The sequence below is a fragment of the Sinocyclocheilus grahami genome, unplaced genomic scaffold (assembly GCF_001515645.1).
Source record: "Sinocyclocheilus grahami isolate Dianchi unplaced genomic scaffold, SAMN03320097.WGS_v1.1 scaffold361.1, whole genome shotgun sequence".
Taxonomy (NCBI): Eukaryota; Metazoa; Chordata; class Actinopteri; order Cypriniformes; family Cyprinidae; genus Sinocyclocheilus; species Sinocyclocheilus grahami.
Genome location: NW_015505540.1, coordinates 687,613 through 704,443, shown reverse-complemented (window position 1 = coordinate 704,443; position 16,831 = coordinate 687,613). Strand labels below are relative to the sequence as shown.

General features: G+C 35.8%; 3 protein-coding genes across 4 annotated transcripts; 2 read left to right on the top strand and 1 right to left on the bottom strand.

Annotated features, from left to right (window-relative positions):
• The first annotated feature begins 1,339 nt into the window (after positions 1-1,339).
• On the top strand, positions 1,340-8,407 carry LOC107549062 (SH3 domain-binding glutamic acid-rich-like protein 2). 2 transcript variants are annotated; one of them, XM_016229989.1, is made up of 4 exons: positions 1,340-1,551; positions 5,234-5,419; positions 6,618-6,689; positions 7,065-8,406. In XM_016229989.1, the coding sequence occupies exons 1-4, from the start codon at positions 1,342-1,344 to the stop codon at positions 7,077-7,079; spliced, it is 483 nt and encodes a 160-aa protein (XP_016085475.1). In that variant the 5' UTR covers positions 1,340-1,341; the 3' UTR covers positions 7,080-8,406. The 2 variants fall into 2 exon arrangements, with proteins under 2 accessions (XP_016085475.1, XP_016085476.1); XM_016229990.1 differs by lacking the exon at positions 1,340-1,551 and adding an exon at positions 4,746-5,001 and having other exon boundaries at positions 7,065-8,407.
• Positions 8,408-9,437: 1,030 nt separating this feature from the next.
• Positions 9,438-11,379, bottom strand: LOC107549061 (SH3 domain-binding glutamic acid-rich-like protein 3). Its single transcript, XM_016229988.1, has 3 exons — positions 11,117-11,379; positions 10,432-10,599; positions 9,438-9,603 (listed from the first exon to the last, which is right to left on the bottom strand). Exons 1-3 carry the CDS (start codon positions 11,159-11,161, stop codon positions 9,541-9,543), a joined length of 276 nt encoding a protein of 91 aa, XP_016085474.1. The 5' UTR covers positions 11,162-11,379; the 3' UTR covers positions 9,438-9,540.
• Positions 11,380-11,867: 488 nt separating this feature from the next.
• LOC107549060 (40S ribosomal protein S12) lies at positions 11,868-14,616 on the top strand. Its single transcript, XM_016229986.1, has 6 exons — positions 11,868-11,916; positions 12,046-12,091; positions 12,616-12,732; positions 12,919-13,021; positions 14,000-14,101; positions 14,524-14,616. The coding sequence occupies exons 2-6, from the start codon at positions 12,078-12,080 to the stop codon at positions 14,584-14,586; spliced, it is 399 nt and encodes a 132-aa protein (XP_016085472.1). The 5' UTR covers positions 11,868-11,916; positions 12,046-12,077; the 3' UTR covers positions 14,587-14,616.
• The last annotated feature ends 2,215 nt before the right edge of the window (positions 14,617-16,831 follow it).

Below are 16,831 nucleotides of genomic sequence, written 5' to 3'. Positions count from 1 at the left end.
TTAGCAGACGCTTTTATCCAAAGCGACTTATAAATGAGGACAATAAAAGCAGTCAAAACTAACAAAAGAGCAACAATATATAAGGGCAAATGACAAGTCTCGGTTAACCTAACGCAGTACACGTAGCAAGGTGTATATATATATATTATACACACACACACACACACATATACACACACACACAAACAAAGAAAAACAAGTAGATAGAATAGAAAAAGTAGAAAGCTAGTGTTTGATTTTTGTTGTTGTTGTTTTTTTTTAAATAAAGAACAAAAAAATGAAAAAGATAAATATAGATAAAGTAGAATTATAATAGAATAGAAAGTGTTAGAGTTAGAGGGTCAAATAAAGGTGGAACAGATGTGTTTTTAGTCGTTTCTTGAAGATGGGTAAGGACTCAGCTGCTCGGATTGATTTGGGCAGGTCATTCCAGCAGGAGGGAACAGTTAGTGAAAAAGTCTGTGAAAGTGATTTTGTGCCTCTTTTATAAATTTATTTTATACATTTTATAAATATAAATAAAATATAAAAAATATGAAGCTGACACTTAGCAAAATAAAGTCACATCCAAGTGTCCCGTTGATTTAAAATAATTTTATATTATATACATAAATATTTAGGCATGTGCAATCAATTCTAAATGCAAATGACAAAACAATAATATCTAAATAAAATATAAAATAAAATGCAGTGACATTTAGTATCAGTAGTCCAGTGTCATGTCAATAATTTTGCATGCTGGTGGTCCTATCGTTCTTGGTAATATTTATAAGTTTCAATGTTTCATGCAAGGAAGGACATTTAGCTTTTTGTTTTTGTACAATACTGTGGGTCACAATATTGATGTCTAAGCAAAACCAACTGAAGCAAAACCTTTTGATAGCCTATGTAGCCTACACAAACGCATAATATCAACAATGTTTCCCTACATTTCCTTATATTTAGTAATTTGTCTAATCATTCCATTATAATAACTTCGCAGCAACATCCTAACTCTGACAGTAGACTAATATACAGGTGCATCTCAATAAATTAGAATGTCGTGGAAAAGTTCATTTATTTCAGTAATTCAACTCAAATTGTGAAACTCGTGTATTAAATAAATTCAATTCACAGAGACTGAAGTAGTTTAAGTCTTTGGTTCTTTTAATTGTGATGATTTTGGCTCACATTTAACAAAGAGGAGGATTTACATAGCTTTTCAGGTATTTTACATATGATAATCGGAGAAATAATAACACAAGGATAGCCTTAGTTTTTTGTAGGATATGTAAACTACATTTCCCATGATTCAGGTCTTGCTCTGGAGCCAGAGGATAAGCGCCCGAGTGAAGCGCACTGATGGAGGGCGAGCGGCTTTATTATAGATCACCGGGCGCGCGCGCACTCACTTTAATTTCAAAGGTTGACGGTGACGTCACCGCAGGTCCAAAGAAGTCTATAGAAAGGGAGAGCGCAACATTTCCCAGCCTTCATTCTTCCGCGAGAGGGCAAGTGAGGATTAGGATGGTCATCAGAGTGTATATCGCCTCCTCGTCCGGGTCTGTCGCGGTGAGTAACATGTTTACACCGCGCATTTCAGAGTTGCGTGTTGTAAAACTGGAGACTACCAGAAATGGCATCAAACGACAGCTAATTTTTATTCTGTGCTCTGTCATTTTATAATCTATTCTGTATAATAGTTATTTAAATATCACATTACATAGATAATGTAAGAATGTCTTAGATTATAGATTTATATGAATCACTTCACTTGATACATTTAAGGCACTCAGTAAGGTTTTTGTGTGCATTGAGTTATTTATGAATATGTCAATAAGAATACATTTTTGGCGTTTATTTTCAAGTAGGCCCAGGCCACTTAATGAACTTAACCCATCCTGGAAACCCACCCTCTCTTGCATGCGATACCATGGTACAGGGATTGAATCAAATGGCAATATATGGTACTTTTAACATAAACCATGCATCTGATTGTCCTTGTTCATGGTATTTACATGGCACTCCAAGAATAATTGAGAATAAAAAAAAAGTAAAATAAAAAAGCACACGGTATTACCATGGTATCAGTGTATAACTGTGGTACATTTTGGTATTTTACATTTATATTACATTTTGGTGCCAAGTGCACACCTAAAGCTGGGGCTGTTTTCAAGCCACACAGTGCAGAATGTTCTGGATAGATATGACTTATCGTGACTCTAAAATGTATTACATAACCACTGCCAAACTCAGTTCAGATCTATATATTCAGCAATGATTTCTATCACATGTTTTTCAGTGGTTATTAGATGTGGTTTATGCTGTATTTGAGATAATCCAAAACTGTTGTCCACCTCGGCGCACTGCAAACAGCCATAAAGCTTAAAGGTTGGACAAAGTGCATGTTTACAGAAAAAGCCAACCCACTGCCAACTCTAATGCCACAATCACTGGTGTGCAGATCAGCTCGGTTTTAACCACTCTGTTACACAGCCTGCAGGGAAAGCACAAGAAATGTCTTGATTCATTCAGAGCTGGGATTATATTTCAGCCTTTTAGTAGGCTGGTCCAGTGACATTGATTTTTAGTTCTTTAAATGAGGAGATCACAGTCTAGGAACAGGGATTGGCAGGAAGGAGGGGCGACTTTTCATATTTTCCTGTAATGTCATTCATTTGGTGTTTGATGGTTATCAGATGATGTTTGTTTAGTGACTCACTGTATATTTGGCAGCTTTGATATGGAGATGAAGCATGTGTTTTTGGATGTTAGCAGATAGAGAGGCAAGTACAGTTCAGCACTGTAACCTAATAGTACCAGAATGAGGTAATAGCCTAAATGAGTTATGCTCCGATTTCCGCTATCTCCTTATTTCTACAAGACCCGGATTGTTTTCCCAAAAAGAGCTATTTTTAAGTCTCCGTGATCTCAGCACACAGTGCGTTCATATAGGCACACATCTCTTTTATGCTTACATTCTTCAATGCATGGCACACAAGATGATCAATACAGAAAGGAAAAATTTAATATTTCAGTCAGTAACTGGCACGTGATGGGTGGACAGAATTACTGTGTGTGTGTTCACTCAGTTTGCATGTGTTTGTTATATCATTTGTTTTGTCATGTTGATGTGAAGCAAGTGATGGCTGATGAAACCAATCTGTAGTTAAAGACTGTACTTAAAGATTTTAGGATCATATAAGTGAGGGTTAATATTTTTACTTATACAGCTACATAAACACTCTGATTCACATTAGCTCTCCTAAGCTTTGGCCGAGGGGGATTATAAAGGTCATACCCTGACTAAACTTTTCCACTTATTACACTCATCCACCTCCAACCATTGCACTTTACACATGCATGTGAAGGACTGTGAATGAGAGCACTCACTGAGTGATTTTCAGTCAGCTGAGCTTAGTGGAGAGATAGGTTCTACAGTGATAATCTTATCTAACAGGTTATTGCAGACAAGGAGAAAAGGAGTTCTTGAAACGAATCATATAGACAGAGAATGTCTATGTATTCAGTATTTTGTTTTGAGAATAAAACAATAGCTGCATTGTGTGGCCGTGCAGGTTCGACACAAGGCTAGAGCTGCTATTGTCCTGCTCTCTGTTTATCAGGGCAGGAATTTTATAGAGCTTTTAAAAAGCACAGACAGAGCTTAGTGTTTAATGGAGAGCTGCTCTACCTTTACAAAGTATCTCACTCTCTTTCTTGCAGTCAAACATGCACATATATAGGCCTATGTGTGTGAGAGATGTGTGATTCACTCATCAGCGCATCACTGAGTATGAATCTTTATTCAGTTGTGCTTTCTATGTGCACAAGTGTGTGTATGTGTGTGTGTTTAGTGACAGAATTCATCTGAACAGCTCTGCATGCAGTGGCCGCCCAGCAACTCGCTCTGCAAAGTCAGCAGAGAGAGAGACAAAGATCGGCAAGGCGAGGTGAGGTAAGGCAGGGGACTTTTTGTACTCCATCTGTCCTCCTCCACAATGTGGATATGTCCAAAAACACTCTCTCTGGACAACACACTGTAGTACTGCCAAACTAGGGTGTGTGTGTTTTTGTAAGTAACACACTCTCAAACAGCTGTTGAAACCAGGCATCATTGTAGTAAGGCAGACTGAAGAAGTGTCAGTCCTGGAGCCTGTTGAGGCATAATGCATGCATATCATCAGCTAAAGGTATACATATAGCTAATCCATCAGATTAAGTGTGTGTTTATGTGTGTGTGGTGTTTAATAGTTTAAAGATTTAAGGTTGTACGCACACATTTTTATCTTAAAGGGATAGTTCAACCATAAATGAACATTCTGTCATCGACACAATATTTTATTGAAATACTGTAGACAAATAATTCAGAGTTTCTGTTTTATTTTAAGTGTAAATAATTAATTAATTAATTAATTTTTCATTTTTATTAGTTTTTTAATATGTCTAAGTAGTTTTTATTATAGTTCTTTATATTTTATTTTATTCAGGTTAATGTTTCTTTTATTTCAAGTAATTACTTTTTTTATGGTTTTAGTTAATGAAAACCCCGTTGCTTAACCTCATGATGTTCCAAATCTGTATTCTTTCTTCCGTGAAACACAAAAGGTGATTTTGAAAGAATATTATATTTTCATGTAATGAAAGGTTTTAAAACAATTGTAAATTATGACAGAATTAACCCTCATTTTCTTAGCTTTTTATAGGCTACATGGTTTAAACCTGATTTTTCTAGCTGAAATGTGAAAATGTGTTCCACATTTATAGTTAAAACTGAAGCATCAATTAAGTCTACTGTGTTGTTGTTTTTTAAGGAAGGTGTTTATAAAAGGAATGTTATCCTTTTAAAAGTGTTTTCATTCTGTGTGCAATTTCTTAATGCATTCATTAACTACAAGTGTTGGGAATTTAAAGAAAGACATGTTTATGCTTTGGAAAATCTACTTCGCTTGGCATTGTTGCACCGGAATGGAACTATTGAGTTTTCAAACAGTACAACGGAGTGCAGAGGGTGACACACAGGTGGGTAAGATAAGGACAAAATATTTATTTAATGTTAATATATGGAAGGATTTAGAAACACAGGATGCCAGAACAAGAACAGATGTTAAATAACCTTTTTGACCACACAAAAGGACACTCAAAAGCGAGATGAAACATACATACACATACACTCATAAATGCTAATATTCACATTTGAGAGTAAACTTTAATAACCTTAATAAAACAGATCATTCATTGTGTGATTCCTCAGGTGAAGAAACGTCAGCAGGCCATCGTGGGCTTTCTGGAGGCCAACCGGATCAGCTTTGAGGAGGTTGACATCACCATGCTGGAGAATCGGAGGCTCTGGATGTACCGGAACATTCCTGAGGAGAAACGACCTGAAAAGGGCAATCCTCTCCCCCCTCAGATCTTCAATGGAGATGACTACTGCGGCGTGAGTCATCAATTCTTTTAATTAGAAACTAATTCATATGCTTGCTATATCAAACACTGGACTGGTGATGTACCCTCTCCTATTCAAACATGCTCACTTAACTTGTTCAAAGATTAACCAATAATCTTCTACCAGAAGCGGATTTATAGTTAGACACTCGCACATTGGTTATATCTTCATCAATATACCACAGACCTCATTTCATTCATATTAATTGGTTCAGTAAGATGTCTGAGGGATTCTTCTGAAGTAATACTCTGTTTCTCTCAGACACTTAAATCAATGATAAGCTAAAAGCTCTCTGTCTGGCCAATGAGTCCACATTGGGTTGGTTTGAGAGGATGTTTATTAAAAATCAATATATGTAAACAAAGATCCATGGTGTAAACTGTGTGGCACCATTCTCTTTTCCAGCCTACATTCTAGTGTGGTATTTATTATGTTTTGTCTATATATCCAATCACATTAAAGCATGAGATGTCCTATATAAGGTAGTGAAAAGTGGGAAGGCATATTCATGCCTCTGATTCTTCAAAAAACACATTTTAAAGTTTCAAAAAAGAGATTTTGCAGGCCAAACAAACCCTATTACTCACACTCACACCTACACACACACTTATTTTTTAAATTAGAGTTGTAGTGTAATATGCCACTGTGACTCTCTTGCCATAAATGGCTGAAGAATCACAAAGACATTTATGAGTTTGAATCTTAATTTAGAAATGATTCATCACGTGAGATATGGTAAGGTTTGTATATTTTGTGAATGACTCATGGAAGTGGCTGGATTTTGCTGAGTGCCAACCGATCTAATCTCACAATAATCCTGATTACTCTTAGACCCTGCCCCCAACATCTCTCATAGCCAATCAGAACAGCAGATCTGCTTCCTTAACATGTCACAGTGATTTACTGTTCGACACTGTTGGAGGGCAAGTCACATTTGAACTATCCATGTGTATTTTTAAAAGAACGTATGACCAAGGTCTGGTTTCTAATTTGATTTGAGATTTAGTTAATTGTTCTGTTAAATGGCATAATTTATTTAATTTGTATCAGCAGGTTCTCGTTTAATTTGATATTTATGGCAGATAAAAATGTCATTATTATATCCAATATCCAAGACAAACGGCACAAAAACACTGAGTTACAGCTGCTAAAAACTCTCCTCAGTCATTATCATTTTATCATTTTGCAGGATTATGAAGATTTCTTCCAGTCTAAAGAGATGAACACAGTGTTCTCATTCCTCCGTTTGCCCCCTGTAAAGGTACAAACACACTCCTGCTTGTCTTTTAATAAAAAAGGAAAAAAGTTCTTAAAGCTATTTTATTTCAGAAGCAAACTTATATTAGATAATAAAACCTGTTTTCAGAAAATATATCTTGAGTTTATACATTTCTCCTATTGGCCATTTATTTTGTTTTTTTTTATTGCATTCATTTTGTTAGATTTATGCTTTAAAACACTATTTGCCAATGGAATAAGAAAAATAAAGCGTATTCAAAATATATTCTATGAAACACATTTGATTATTATTAAGATGCTTTTTTTCCTTCATATTTTGTTACTGGTTTAATGTGATATTATTATGGATTATAGAATAGGATTAACATCTATCTAAATTAAATTCTGTTCTCTGCAGGACTCTGAATCGTAGACCATGTCATTGACATTTCTAGACTGAAACACTGTGGTTTTGCCTCTTTTTCCTGTGAAGTAACTCTCGTCCCCTGGTCTGAAGCCCTCACTGCCAGCAATGCTTTTGCCAAACACACGCTGCCCTCCAGCCCAGCTTTTCCTAAGAAACTTCTTCTCATTCAAACACATGCACACACAGGTGATTACATAGGTTTTCTATGGCCAATTAATTATTTATATGCATTGCTGTTTTGTTTCATTTATTTTACATGTGTTGTATGACAAGCCTATTCTGCTTTTTTAACTCGATTCAGGGATAGAAAGTGAACTTATACCTGTTTGTTTGTGTGCGTAAGACTTACATTGTTAATCTACACAAAGAAAATAATAAGTATGCAAGGCTGCATGTACAAGTCTCTTGTAAGTCGTTCTTTGTTAAGGAGCTCAGACAGACGGCCAAAAGAAAATGTAGGGAAACAGCTGAAGAATTTGGTATAATGTTGTCCTTGCTGTAAAAAGAAGTTCAGACCAAAAACCAAAACAGCCTCAAAACAGGAAATAGACCCTGACCTGAATTAAGATCTCAGCATAACAGCGCTGATCTAAGCTCAGTGTTTCTACAACACATAATGGCTCTTCAAAGCTTTTCAGAGTGTAAAACGGGTCCTGAATCAGTATTTGAACACCTTATGCTTTATTAGTGGAATTTCATATCTCATTCCTACAGCCTTTTGTTCCTTCTGCTGGAAAACATGCTGATGAACTCATCTTGTTTGAGGATATCTCGTCTTTTCCTCTTTAATTGTCTGTTAAAATGTGTTTTTCTTCTCAGGGGTATGTTAGCATGTAGCATGTAACACACTGTGATGCCTCAACTTTCAGCTCACCCATTTATGTAGCTTATATAGTGGCTTATACAAAACTGGGGAGAATAGTTGTTTTACTCACAATGTCGGTTTTGTGGAACATGTTTTATATTTACACAGTCTACTCTCTATTTTCTTCTGACAATCTACTGCCATTCTCCCCCAAAACCACCTTAAACAAAACAGACACACTCCCAAACCTACTTTCTCTGCATTTTCATTTACTATTCATTATATGCGCTTCTTGCTTCACTCCTCCCACCCTTTCATTAAATGATTTCACGTGAATAAGCACTACATGTATGTTTACGCACACATACACCATTCTCAGGACACAATTATGTTTATGTCACACACATATAGTCACACATTCTGTAACATTTTATCATTCCTCTCTATATTGATGTATGTATGAAGTTACTGTTGTTTATTCATTATCTGAATAATTTAAAAATCAAATTTTTAATAAAGTATATTCAAAAGCTTCTTTAATGGTGGTTTCTTGTGTTTCTCAAGAGAGTCTTGATTTAGGCAAATATTGCATATAAAACAAAATATATCAAACCAAGTGGCATTCTATAATTAAAACAAATGATTTGTCTTGTTTTTAATTATATATATATCTAAATCATAAACCGTTTTGCTTAAGCGTGCTGTGCTGGATTAATTTTCCAAATACAGTATAATGTGTGTGTACAACATACTCTAACTTTTGAAAAAGTCCAGTGGAACAGTCCAGATATCCAAAAAAAAATAAAAAATAATAATAATAATAATAATATAAATATATATATATATATATATATATATATTTGTGTGTGTGTGTGTTACGTTCATTTCAAAGCTAATTAAGAAGCTACATAAGCTAATTAAGAAGCTAAAGTTCAGGTAAAACGTGTCTCTCCAATTAAATAAAATTAAAATGTCCAAGTATTTGACTCCATGTTCAATCAGTGTCTCTGTGACTACTACGGATATAATTAAGAGAAAAGCTCATGGATACTGAACTTAGTCACATTGTTTCAGTTTAATTTAAATCTATCAAATAGTTTATTTTCAATAAATTGTTTGTCTGAATCTCTGCCAGTTTAATGTTTGCATTTGTTGCCATTATCTTTTAATGGGTTAATCAGAATTAAAAATAAAAAAATTCTACCTACATTTTGCTTTTGATATTTAAATGTGAATACTAATGATAGTGAATACTAATTAAAATATTACAATTTAACTGAAATTAAATTTAGACAGACATCAATTATGATATTTAAAGATAAGTCATAGCAATGAAGGTCTAATATAACACTACCTGTAAACTATAATTAATAAGCTATTAATCTATTGTCATGGGTTTCGAACTTTTAAGAGGAATCACTGCTCAAAAACGCATCAAGTGGATTAAACGCATCAATAGTGATGACATTTTAGGTATTTGAGACATTACTGCACTCTAGTGGTCAAATGTGATGAGAGCTACTGTAAACTTGTAGATACAAAATGTAGAAGAGATATGCTTGACAGAACATCTTTTTTTTCATTTAATGATGTAAAATATGTACCTTCTTAACAGATATAATCTTGAAAATACAAGGATTAGTGCAGTGTGTCTATAGTAGCTCAGAGTTTGAAGAACGCCTCTGGTTTCCCATCCTCCACTGCATCAAAAAACTTCTGATAGTCCTATGAACACAAACACAGATTATAACCAGCTTTATATGGTCTTTACAAATAAAAAATATGAGTATGGAAGAATAAGATTTGAACACTTCAAGTGATCATTTTTAAAGCATTTACTCAGGCATTACTGGTAAAGTACATCCAGACACAATGCATGCGTGGCAGACTCACAAGAAACCACTGGTGCATTCCAAGCAGTGGAAACATCTATAGTTGATGGGAGTGTTTGAAAGGGTGTGTTTTAATTTAGAAGAAACTGAACGAGCCTGACAGGTCTACTGTGCCTATATATGAACTCTTGTTTCAAGTGTTGTTTGCACAACAAAATGAATAGCATTGACATACACTACAAACACTTACACCCTCACAGTGACTGACTCAGCGGTTCAACACGCATGTTGCAAAACCCAAGGAGCGTATACTGACACATTGTTCGTTTAGAAGATTTTCATGTTCTGTTTATGCTTTATTACAGGTCATAGTCTGAACTTTATGTGCTTTTCTTAATAACTGCAGAAGACTTATTCTCAGGAAACGTTTCATTTGTGAATCATGACATAATACTCATAATTAACAGAAAAACTCATGGATAATGAACTTAAGTCACATTATTTGATAGATTTAACACGGTTTAGTGTGTAATGTAAAATAATTCTAATTAAATTAAATTAATTAAATGTCAGCGAGTCTACGGGTTTTTAAATGTTTTTTATATAAAATCAATGGACCGTTCCTGACTTGATGGTGATTTGATGCAGGTAAAATAGATGCACTATTTCTCTCTTGATTTACAGACCAGTATCAAAAACTAGGCTACAAGATGAGACTCACCCCACAGTATTTGTCTCCATTAAAGACCTGAGGGGGCATCGCTGAGGGGTTTCCCACTTTCTTCCTCATCTCCTCCTTCAGGTCAGTGCTTTCTGTGATGTCCACAGCAAAGTACTTGATCTTTTTGGAATCCAGGAAGTGGAAAATCTCAGACTGATGTTGCTTTACCTGAAGAAACAGAGATGGAAATCAATGAACCTCTGACAACGCACATTGAAACTCTGGTTTCTCTTCCTTTTTTAAAACATGCGACAAGAACAACTAGTTATTTACTTCAATTATCTTGAAATAACGTTTTTCACCTTCTAAAATATATATTTTTTAATCCTTCTGCAGACACAAACATATACACAAAGTGTACTGTTGCGTTAACTTCACTAATCTAATTTGACATAAGATGACTGTCTAGCACAGGGGTCTCCAAACTCGGTGTCCTGCAGAGTTTAGCTCCAACTTGCCTCAACACACCTGCCTGGAAGTTTCTAGTATGCCTAGTAAGACCTTAATTAGCTGATTCAGTTGAGTTTAATTAGGGTTGGTGCTAAACTCTGCAGGACACCGACCCTCCAGGACCAGCATGTTAACACAAAAAAGTAGGTGCACTTAAAAATATGAGTTTATACAGTAGTTGCAAAAAACAAATATCAACTGCCAGACACGTCCAGAGAAATAAAGAGATACACACCTCTCTAGAGCCACTCACACTGCTGTAATACACCTTAATGGACATCTTCAAACGTGCTATAAGTTTTGTTGAGAATAAAAGTGGCTGCTGAAGTAGACTGGTATTCTGGTATTTCAGTAAGCTGTTCGAACCTTTAAAACCAAAGTAAACTCAGCCAACTCGAGGACCAGGAAAGCAAGTTTTGACAGTTCACCTGACAGCCCCACCTACCATAAGCACAGACTCTCTCTCTCACACACAAACACACACACACACACACACACATCAACGTTTTTGTCATGCCTAAACTTGCATGGGGGCATTTTATACCGAGTTGCACAACAAAATGTATGATAATCATCCTGACACAAACTGGTTGCAAATATGGCTCATAAGGTTCACATTTTAAGATAAACCCTAGTATCATTTGTTCCAAGTTTATTGTTATACAATTTCTTAATTTATAATTTTTAAGTCTGAATGTCAACATACTTTCTGGCGGCACTGTCTCTCTAGCAACGCTGCTGAGGAACAAAATGATACACGGAGTAGACAGCACCACCTTGTGGGGGAGCGAGGTGTTTGCGCCATCGCCGTAGATTAAGCAGAAATGTAAGACGGAAGTGTTCAAATGTAGTCGAGCAATATATTTTCTAAATAATAATAAAAACAATAACACACAATAAGTAAACTACACCGAAAGCCACAAGTTCCGCGCGGCTATCCATACAGGCAGTGAAATGGACACCCTCGGGGCCTTTTGCGCTCAAAACAATGTTGTCGGGGCTATGACGTCCTCTTTAACCGCAGTCAGAGGAAAGGTAGAAATAATTTCTGTAATCTCTGAGAGAATCCGTTTTAAATATCCAACATCCTGCCTTTAAAATACTCTAAGATGTATCCTAAGGAATGGATACTAATATATCGATTATATCATGCCTTTATTTCAGATATCTATCCTCTCATCCATCGCTAATCTACAATGGCCGAGGAAGGGTGAGTGACTGTTCTCACATCAGTATGCAGACGCTGCATAACTTAATTTGTTGAATAGAGAACGTGTACTGAATGACTTTATTTAGCGGTTAAAACTTTTTACTCACTCTAATATTTCGAAACCGAATGACTCTTTGTTCTAACCGAATGACTTTTGTGCCAGGTTTGGCTTAATTCAAGTAATTCACGCAATATCTTGATAGTTTCCTCTTCAATGTACCAGACAGAGAACATATTGGACGTTCTTCTGCATTTATAAACGTCTATATACACATTTATACTCCTGTGCCACAAAATAAACTCTTGAATATTTCTCTAACCTCGAAATTAACTTCATGGCGTTGACATTAGATGGTGATTTCTTCTGGTTACCTCGGCTGTGATGAACTTAGAATCTTTAGTCGGATACCCCTTCACTCTAATCATGAGTGAGACATCCAGTCTGACAAGCCGCAGGTTGTTAAAAGCATGTGTGCACACCTGACTCTTTACATCCCAATAACATCCTCTTGTACAACTGCCAGCATCGCTGCCGGAGGTGTGATGGATGTCAACACCGCTCTGCCTGAAGTGCTGAAGACCGCACTCATCCACGACGGTCTGGCCCGTGGTATCCGTGAGGCCGCCAAGGCCCTGGACAAGTAAGAAGTGACTTCTTTAATACTGTAAGATGTTGCTGTGTGTCTCTGATGATAAATTGGCTCCCTCTACTGAAGTCTCTTGAGGATAACTGCCATTCGTTACCCAATATTCTGTCTGAGATGAAGTGATCGGTCATACCTGTTGGAGGAGATTGAAGGCTCATGATCTTTCTTTGTGTTTGACAGGCGCCAGGCTCATCTTTGCGTCCTGGCAGCAAACTGTGATGAGCCCATGTACGTCAAGCTGGTGGAGGCTCTCTGTGCCGAGCATCAGATCAACCTCATCAAGGTGAGGAAGCTATGAGAAGCATCATGCATCATTATCAGGATTTATGGAAGCTTTATTTCAACCACAGAATAAAACTGTGCCTCAATACAGTTTGAACTTTATCAAACTCCATTGCGACACTCAGAATTATGAGAAACTCTGAATTCTTTGAGGTTATTTCCACCACAGAAAAATACAAATTAATTTTGACTTGTTTTTCTTTTTTTTTTGCAATCTCATTTCTCGCAATTCAGACTCTCAATCAGTATTGCAAGATATACATTTAAAATTGTGAGAAACTTGTAGTTCTAAGAAGTTGATTGCAAGATGTTAACACTCATTTGAGAAGGGAAGGCTGAATTGTGAGAAACTTGCAATAGCAAAGAAAGTCAGAATTGTGGGACTTTGCAATTACCTTTTATTCTGTGGGAGAAATAATCTTCCATTGGATTTAAACTGTAACCTGTTACCTGGAATTTGACTTGCAGGGTTTTTTTCCTAGCCCAGTGGTTTTCAATCCTGCTCCTGGAGAGCCACGGCACTGAATATTTTGTATATTTTCTTTATTTAATGCACCTTATTCTGATAATTCTGATTGGGTGTTTTAGATAAGAGGGACATGCAAAATATGCAGTGCTCTGGCTCTACATGACCAGGATTAAAAAACCCTGTCCTGGTTGATAAAAAGGTGTTGATAGTGGTAACCAAGTCATATCTGGAGATCTGGTGGTGGGCTCTTGATTCGGACCACCCAGGACATCTTAATAGCCACTGCAATTAGCTAAAGACTATTCTTGTGGCCGGTAACACCCATGTTTGCTTCAGAAAATGTTGATGAAGTTCGTTTTTATTAGCCATTAAATTTTATGAAAACCCTAAATGCAAAGCGTGTTCTCTTGAATATTGCCAAGAACTTTTTATTTGGGACCCATAAGCCTGATTTGAACTGCTTAAAGGTGTAGAGCCATAAAATATTTCCGTCTCTGTGCTCTCCTGTAGGTTGATGACAATAAGAAGCTTGGTGAGTGGGTTGGTCTGTGCAAGATCGACAGAGAGGGCAAACCCCGCAAGGTGGTGGGCTGCAGCTGTGTAGTCATTAAGGTGGGTGTCTGACTGTAGTCCTGTTCACACCCAGAGTCTGTTTTTAATTTACTTCGTTACTTCAATCTAGAACCTGATGTGTGGGAGAAGAAATGCCTCCATTTTTACAATTAGTGTTTATTAAAAGAATATTTGGGCTTCAGATTTAGGTTGTTTGAGCCAGGTCGAGGCCAGATGCTGGCTCTCCATGCCCTGTGTTTGGTTTTGATGTCTTGGCTAGATTGAGCGCGTGAACACGAGCCTCTTGATCCTGTTTTGATTCTTGAGGTCCCTAGAAGGGCAACAAGCTAAATTTACCAAACTGGATTATTTATTTTGTTTCCTTTTGTGATTATAGTAAGAATTGAGTCAGGTCAGTTTTAAAACTGAGTAAGTGTTAAAGATTTAACATGCATCTAATGTATTCACGTCTCCATCTGCAGGACTACGGCAAAGAGTCCCAGGCTAAGGACGTCATTGAGGAGTACTTCAAATCTAAGAAATAAGGCGCCGAATAAAAGATCTTTTGGAAATTATGTAACTTGTTTTTTTTTTTTAAACGGTATGGAAGTCGTAGTAATTCATGCAAGTTTGGAGTTGAATTCCGAAATGGTAGTTTTGTCTTTCTTAAACCGAGTGAACACTTGTCCAGCATTTTTTGATTTTGATTCTTGAGGTCCCTAGAAGGGCAACAAGCTAAATTTACCAAACTGGATTATTTATTTTGTTTCCTTTTGTGATTATAGTAAGAATTGAGTCAGGTCAGTTTTAAAACTGAGTAAGTGTTAAAGATTTAACATGCATCTAATGTATTCACGTCTCCATCTGCAGGACTACGGCAAAGAGTCCCAGGCTAAGGACGTCATTGAGGAGTACTTCAAATCTAAGAAATAAGGCGCCGAATAAAAGATCTTTTGGAAATTATGTAACTTGTTTTTTTTTTTTAAACGGTATGGAAGTCGTAGTAATTCATGCAAGTTTGGAGTTGAATTCCGAAATGGTAGTTTTGTCTTTCTTAAACCGAGTGAACACTTGTCCAGCATTTTAAGGTGAACTTTGTGGAGTGTTAGGGTGTGTTTTACACTATTCGAGTTTGATTTAAATCAAACCAATTCTGGTGCGGTTCATTTGAATACACATGAATGCTGCCATCTGAACCTTGGTGCGCACCAAATAGGCGCAGACTAACTAGTGTGGTTCGACTGATATAAATGCAGCTTGGTCCAAAGACATCCAAATGAACCAAAAACAGGATGTGCCATATTAAGAGACCATGAAAATGACAAAAGGCTCCAGCATACCTGTTTTTTCTCCTCATGGATCCATGTTGACAGTTCAGTCCAGGCGTCTTGTCTATTTACAGCAGATCTCCGTGTGCGCAACAGAGGAATTCCTGGCATCATTTTGACTCTACACATTTTATAAGCTCTTAAGTTATAAGCTGGTAAAAATACAGTGAGTACACAAGCGCATTTAGCCCAGTCATGGCATTGTTTTGGATGTTCTGCAAGTTCGCAAAATATACCTCCTAAAGTCTGGCCAATTAGTGTGTGTCCTCATCCTTGTCTTTTGTATCTTTAGGTTCTGGGTTAAAAATGACAGTGTGAAAGCTAAATTTTTATTTTTTTTAATTTGGTCCACAAAAAAGACTTGTGTACATTAAGTGACAGCATGCCCGGAGTCTTGTTTATGACATGCACTTTACCTGTAATATCGATACTCATTTTCCATAAATGTTTGTCATTAAGTTGAAGTCTAAAATGAATGCAACTTTGAACTTTTTTTGATAAAAACTGGAGGTGCATTCCCTGAATAAGATACTCAGCACTACGCCTGCTTATGGCTTTGCAACTAGTGGTAAGTCAGGATGAAGCTACAGCTTTAGTATTTTTTTTTTTTCTTCTGGTGCTGGACTTTTATTTCGCTGTTCTTATCAACTGTAATGACTTCAACCAAAGTACAAATAAATGTTTCCTCACAAGAAAAAGAAAATCTTTGGAATTTTTTTAACCATTTTTTTTTTACAGCATTTAATGATCTAGGTAAATGTTCATTTTAATTACACTACAGGTTATTGTTAATTCATGATTGTCCATAATACATAAAAAATTTTTATTTTTATTTTATTTCAGTGCTGTCAAGCGATTAATCGCATCCAAAATAAACGTTTTTGTTTACATAATATATGCGTGCAAAAATTATTTTGAATGCGATTAAACGTTTGACAGCACTATTTCATTTATTTTTATTAATTTAATGTTGTTTTAATATATGTAGAAATGTAGAATCTATTGCATTAATTAATGTTAACGAATTGAAGTTTATTGTAAAGTGCTACAAGTAAATCTAAATATGTATACATTTATATATTAATATGAATTACTAATTTTATATAATGAACGTTATTTACTTTTTTGAAAATTAACTAAAATTATTTAGAAATTTCAAATAAACCCTTTACAAATCCTTCAGCTTAACACTAAACTTTTGTGAAATAAAAAATATTTTCGTAAAATGTTTTTATTTGTCTGTTCAAAAGTTTGGGGTCTTTCATGTTTTTGAATAAAGTCTCTTATGCTCACCAAGGTTGGATTTATTTGATCAAAAATACAGTAATTATGATAAAAAATATATTTTAAAATGTAATTTATTTCTGCAATTGCAAAGCTGCATTTTCAGCATCATTACTCCAGTCTTCAGTGTCACATGATCCTTAAGAAATCATAATATGCTGATTTGCTGCTCAAGAAA

Coding starts and splice junctions, on each gene's coding strand:
- LOC107549061 (XM_016229988.1), bottom strand. CDS start 11,161: ATGTCCATTAAGGTGTATTACAGCAGTGTGAGTGGCTCTAGAGAG. Junction 10,600..11,116: donor GTGTGAGTGGCTCTAGAGAG/GTGTGTATCTCT, acceptor CTGTTTCTTCAG/GTAAAGCAACATCAGTCTGA. Junction 9,604..10,431: donor ATGGAGACAAATACTGTGGG/GTGAGTCTCATC, acceptor TTGTGTTCATAG/GACTATCAGAAGTTTTTTGA.
- LOC107549060 (XM_016229986.1), top strand. Junction 12,733..12,918: donor GCCGCCAAGGCCCTGGACAA/GTAAGAAGTGAC, acceptor TGTGTTTGACAG/GCGCCAGGCTCATCTTTGCG. Junction 14,102..14,523: donor GCAGCTGTGTAGTCATTAAG/GTGGGTGTCTGA, acceptor CTCCATCTGCAG/GACTACGGCAAAGAGTCCCA.
- LOC107549062 (XM_016229989.1), top strand. CDS start 1,342: ATGGAGGGCGAGCGGCTTTATTATAGATCACCGGGCGCGCGCGCACTC. Junction 1,552..5,233: donor CCTCGTCCGGGTCTGTCGCG/GTGAGTAACATG, acceptor GTGATTCCTCAG/GTGAAGAAACGTCAGCAGGC. Junction 5,420..6,617: donor ATGGAGATGACTACTGCGGC/GTGAGTCATCAA, acceptor ATCATTTTGCAG/GATTATGAAGATTTCTTCCA.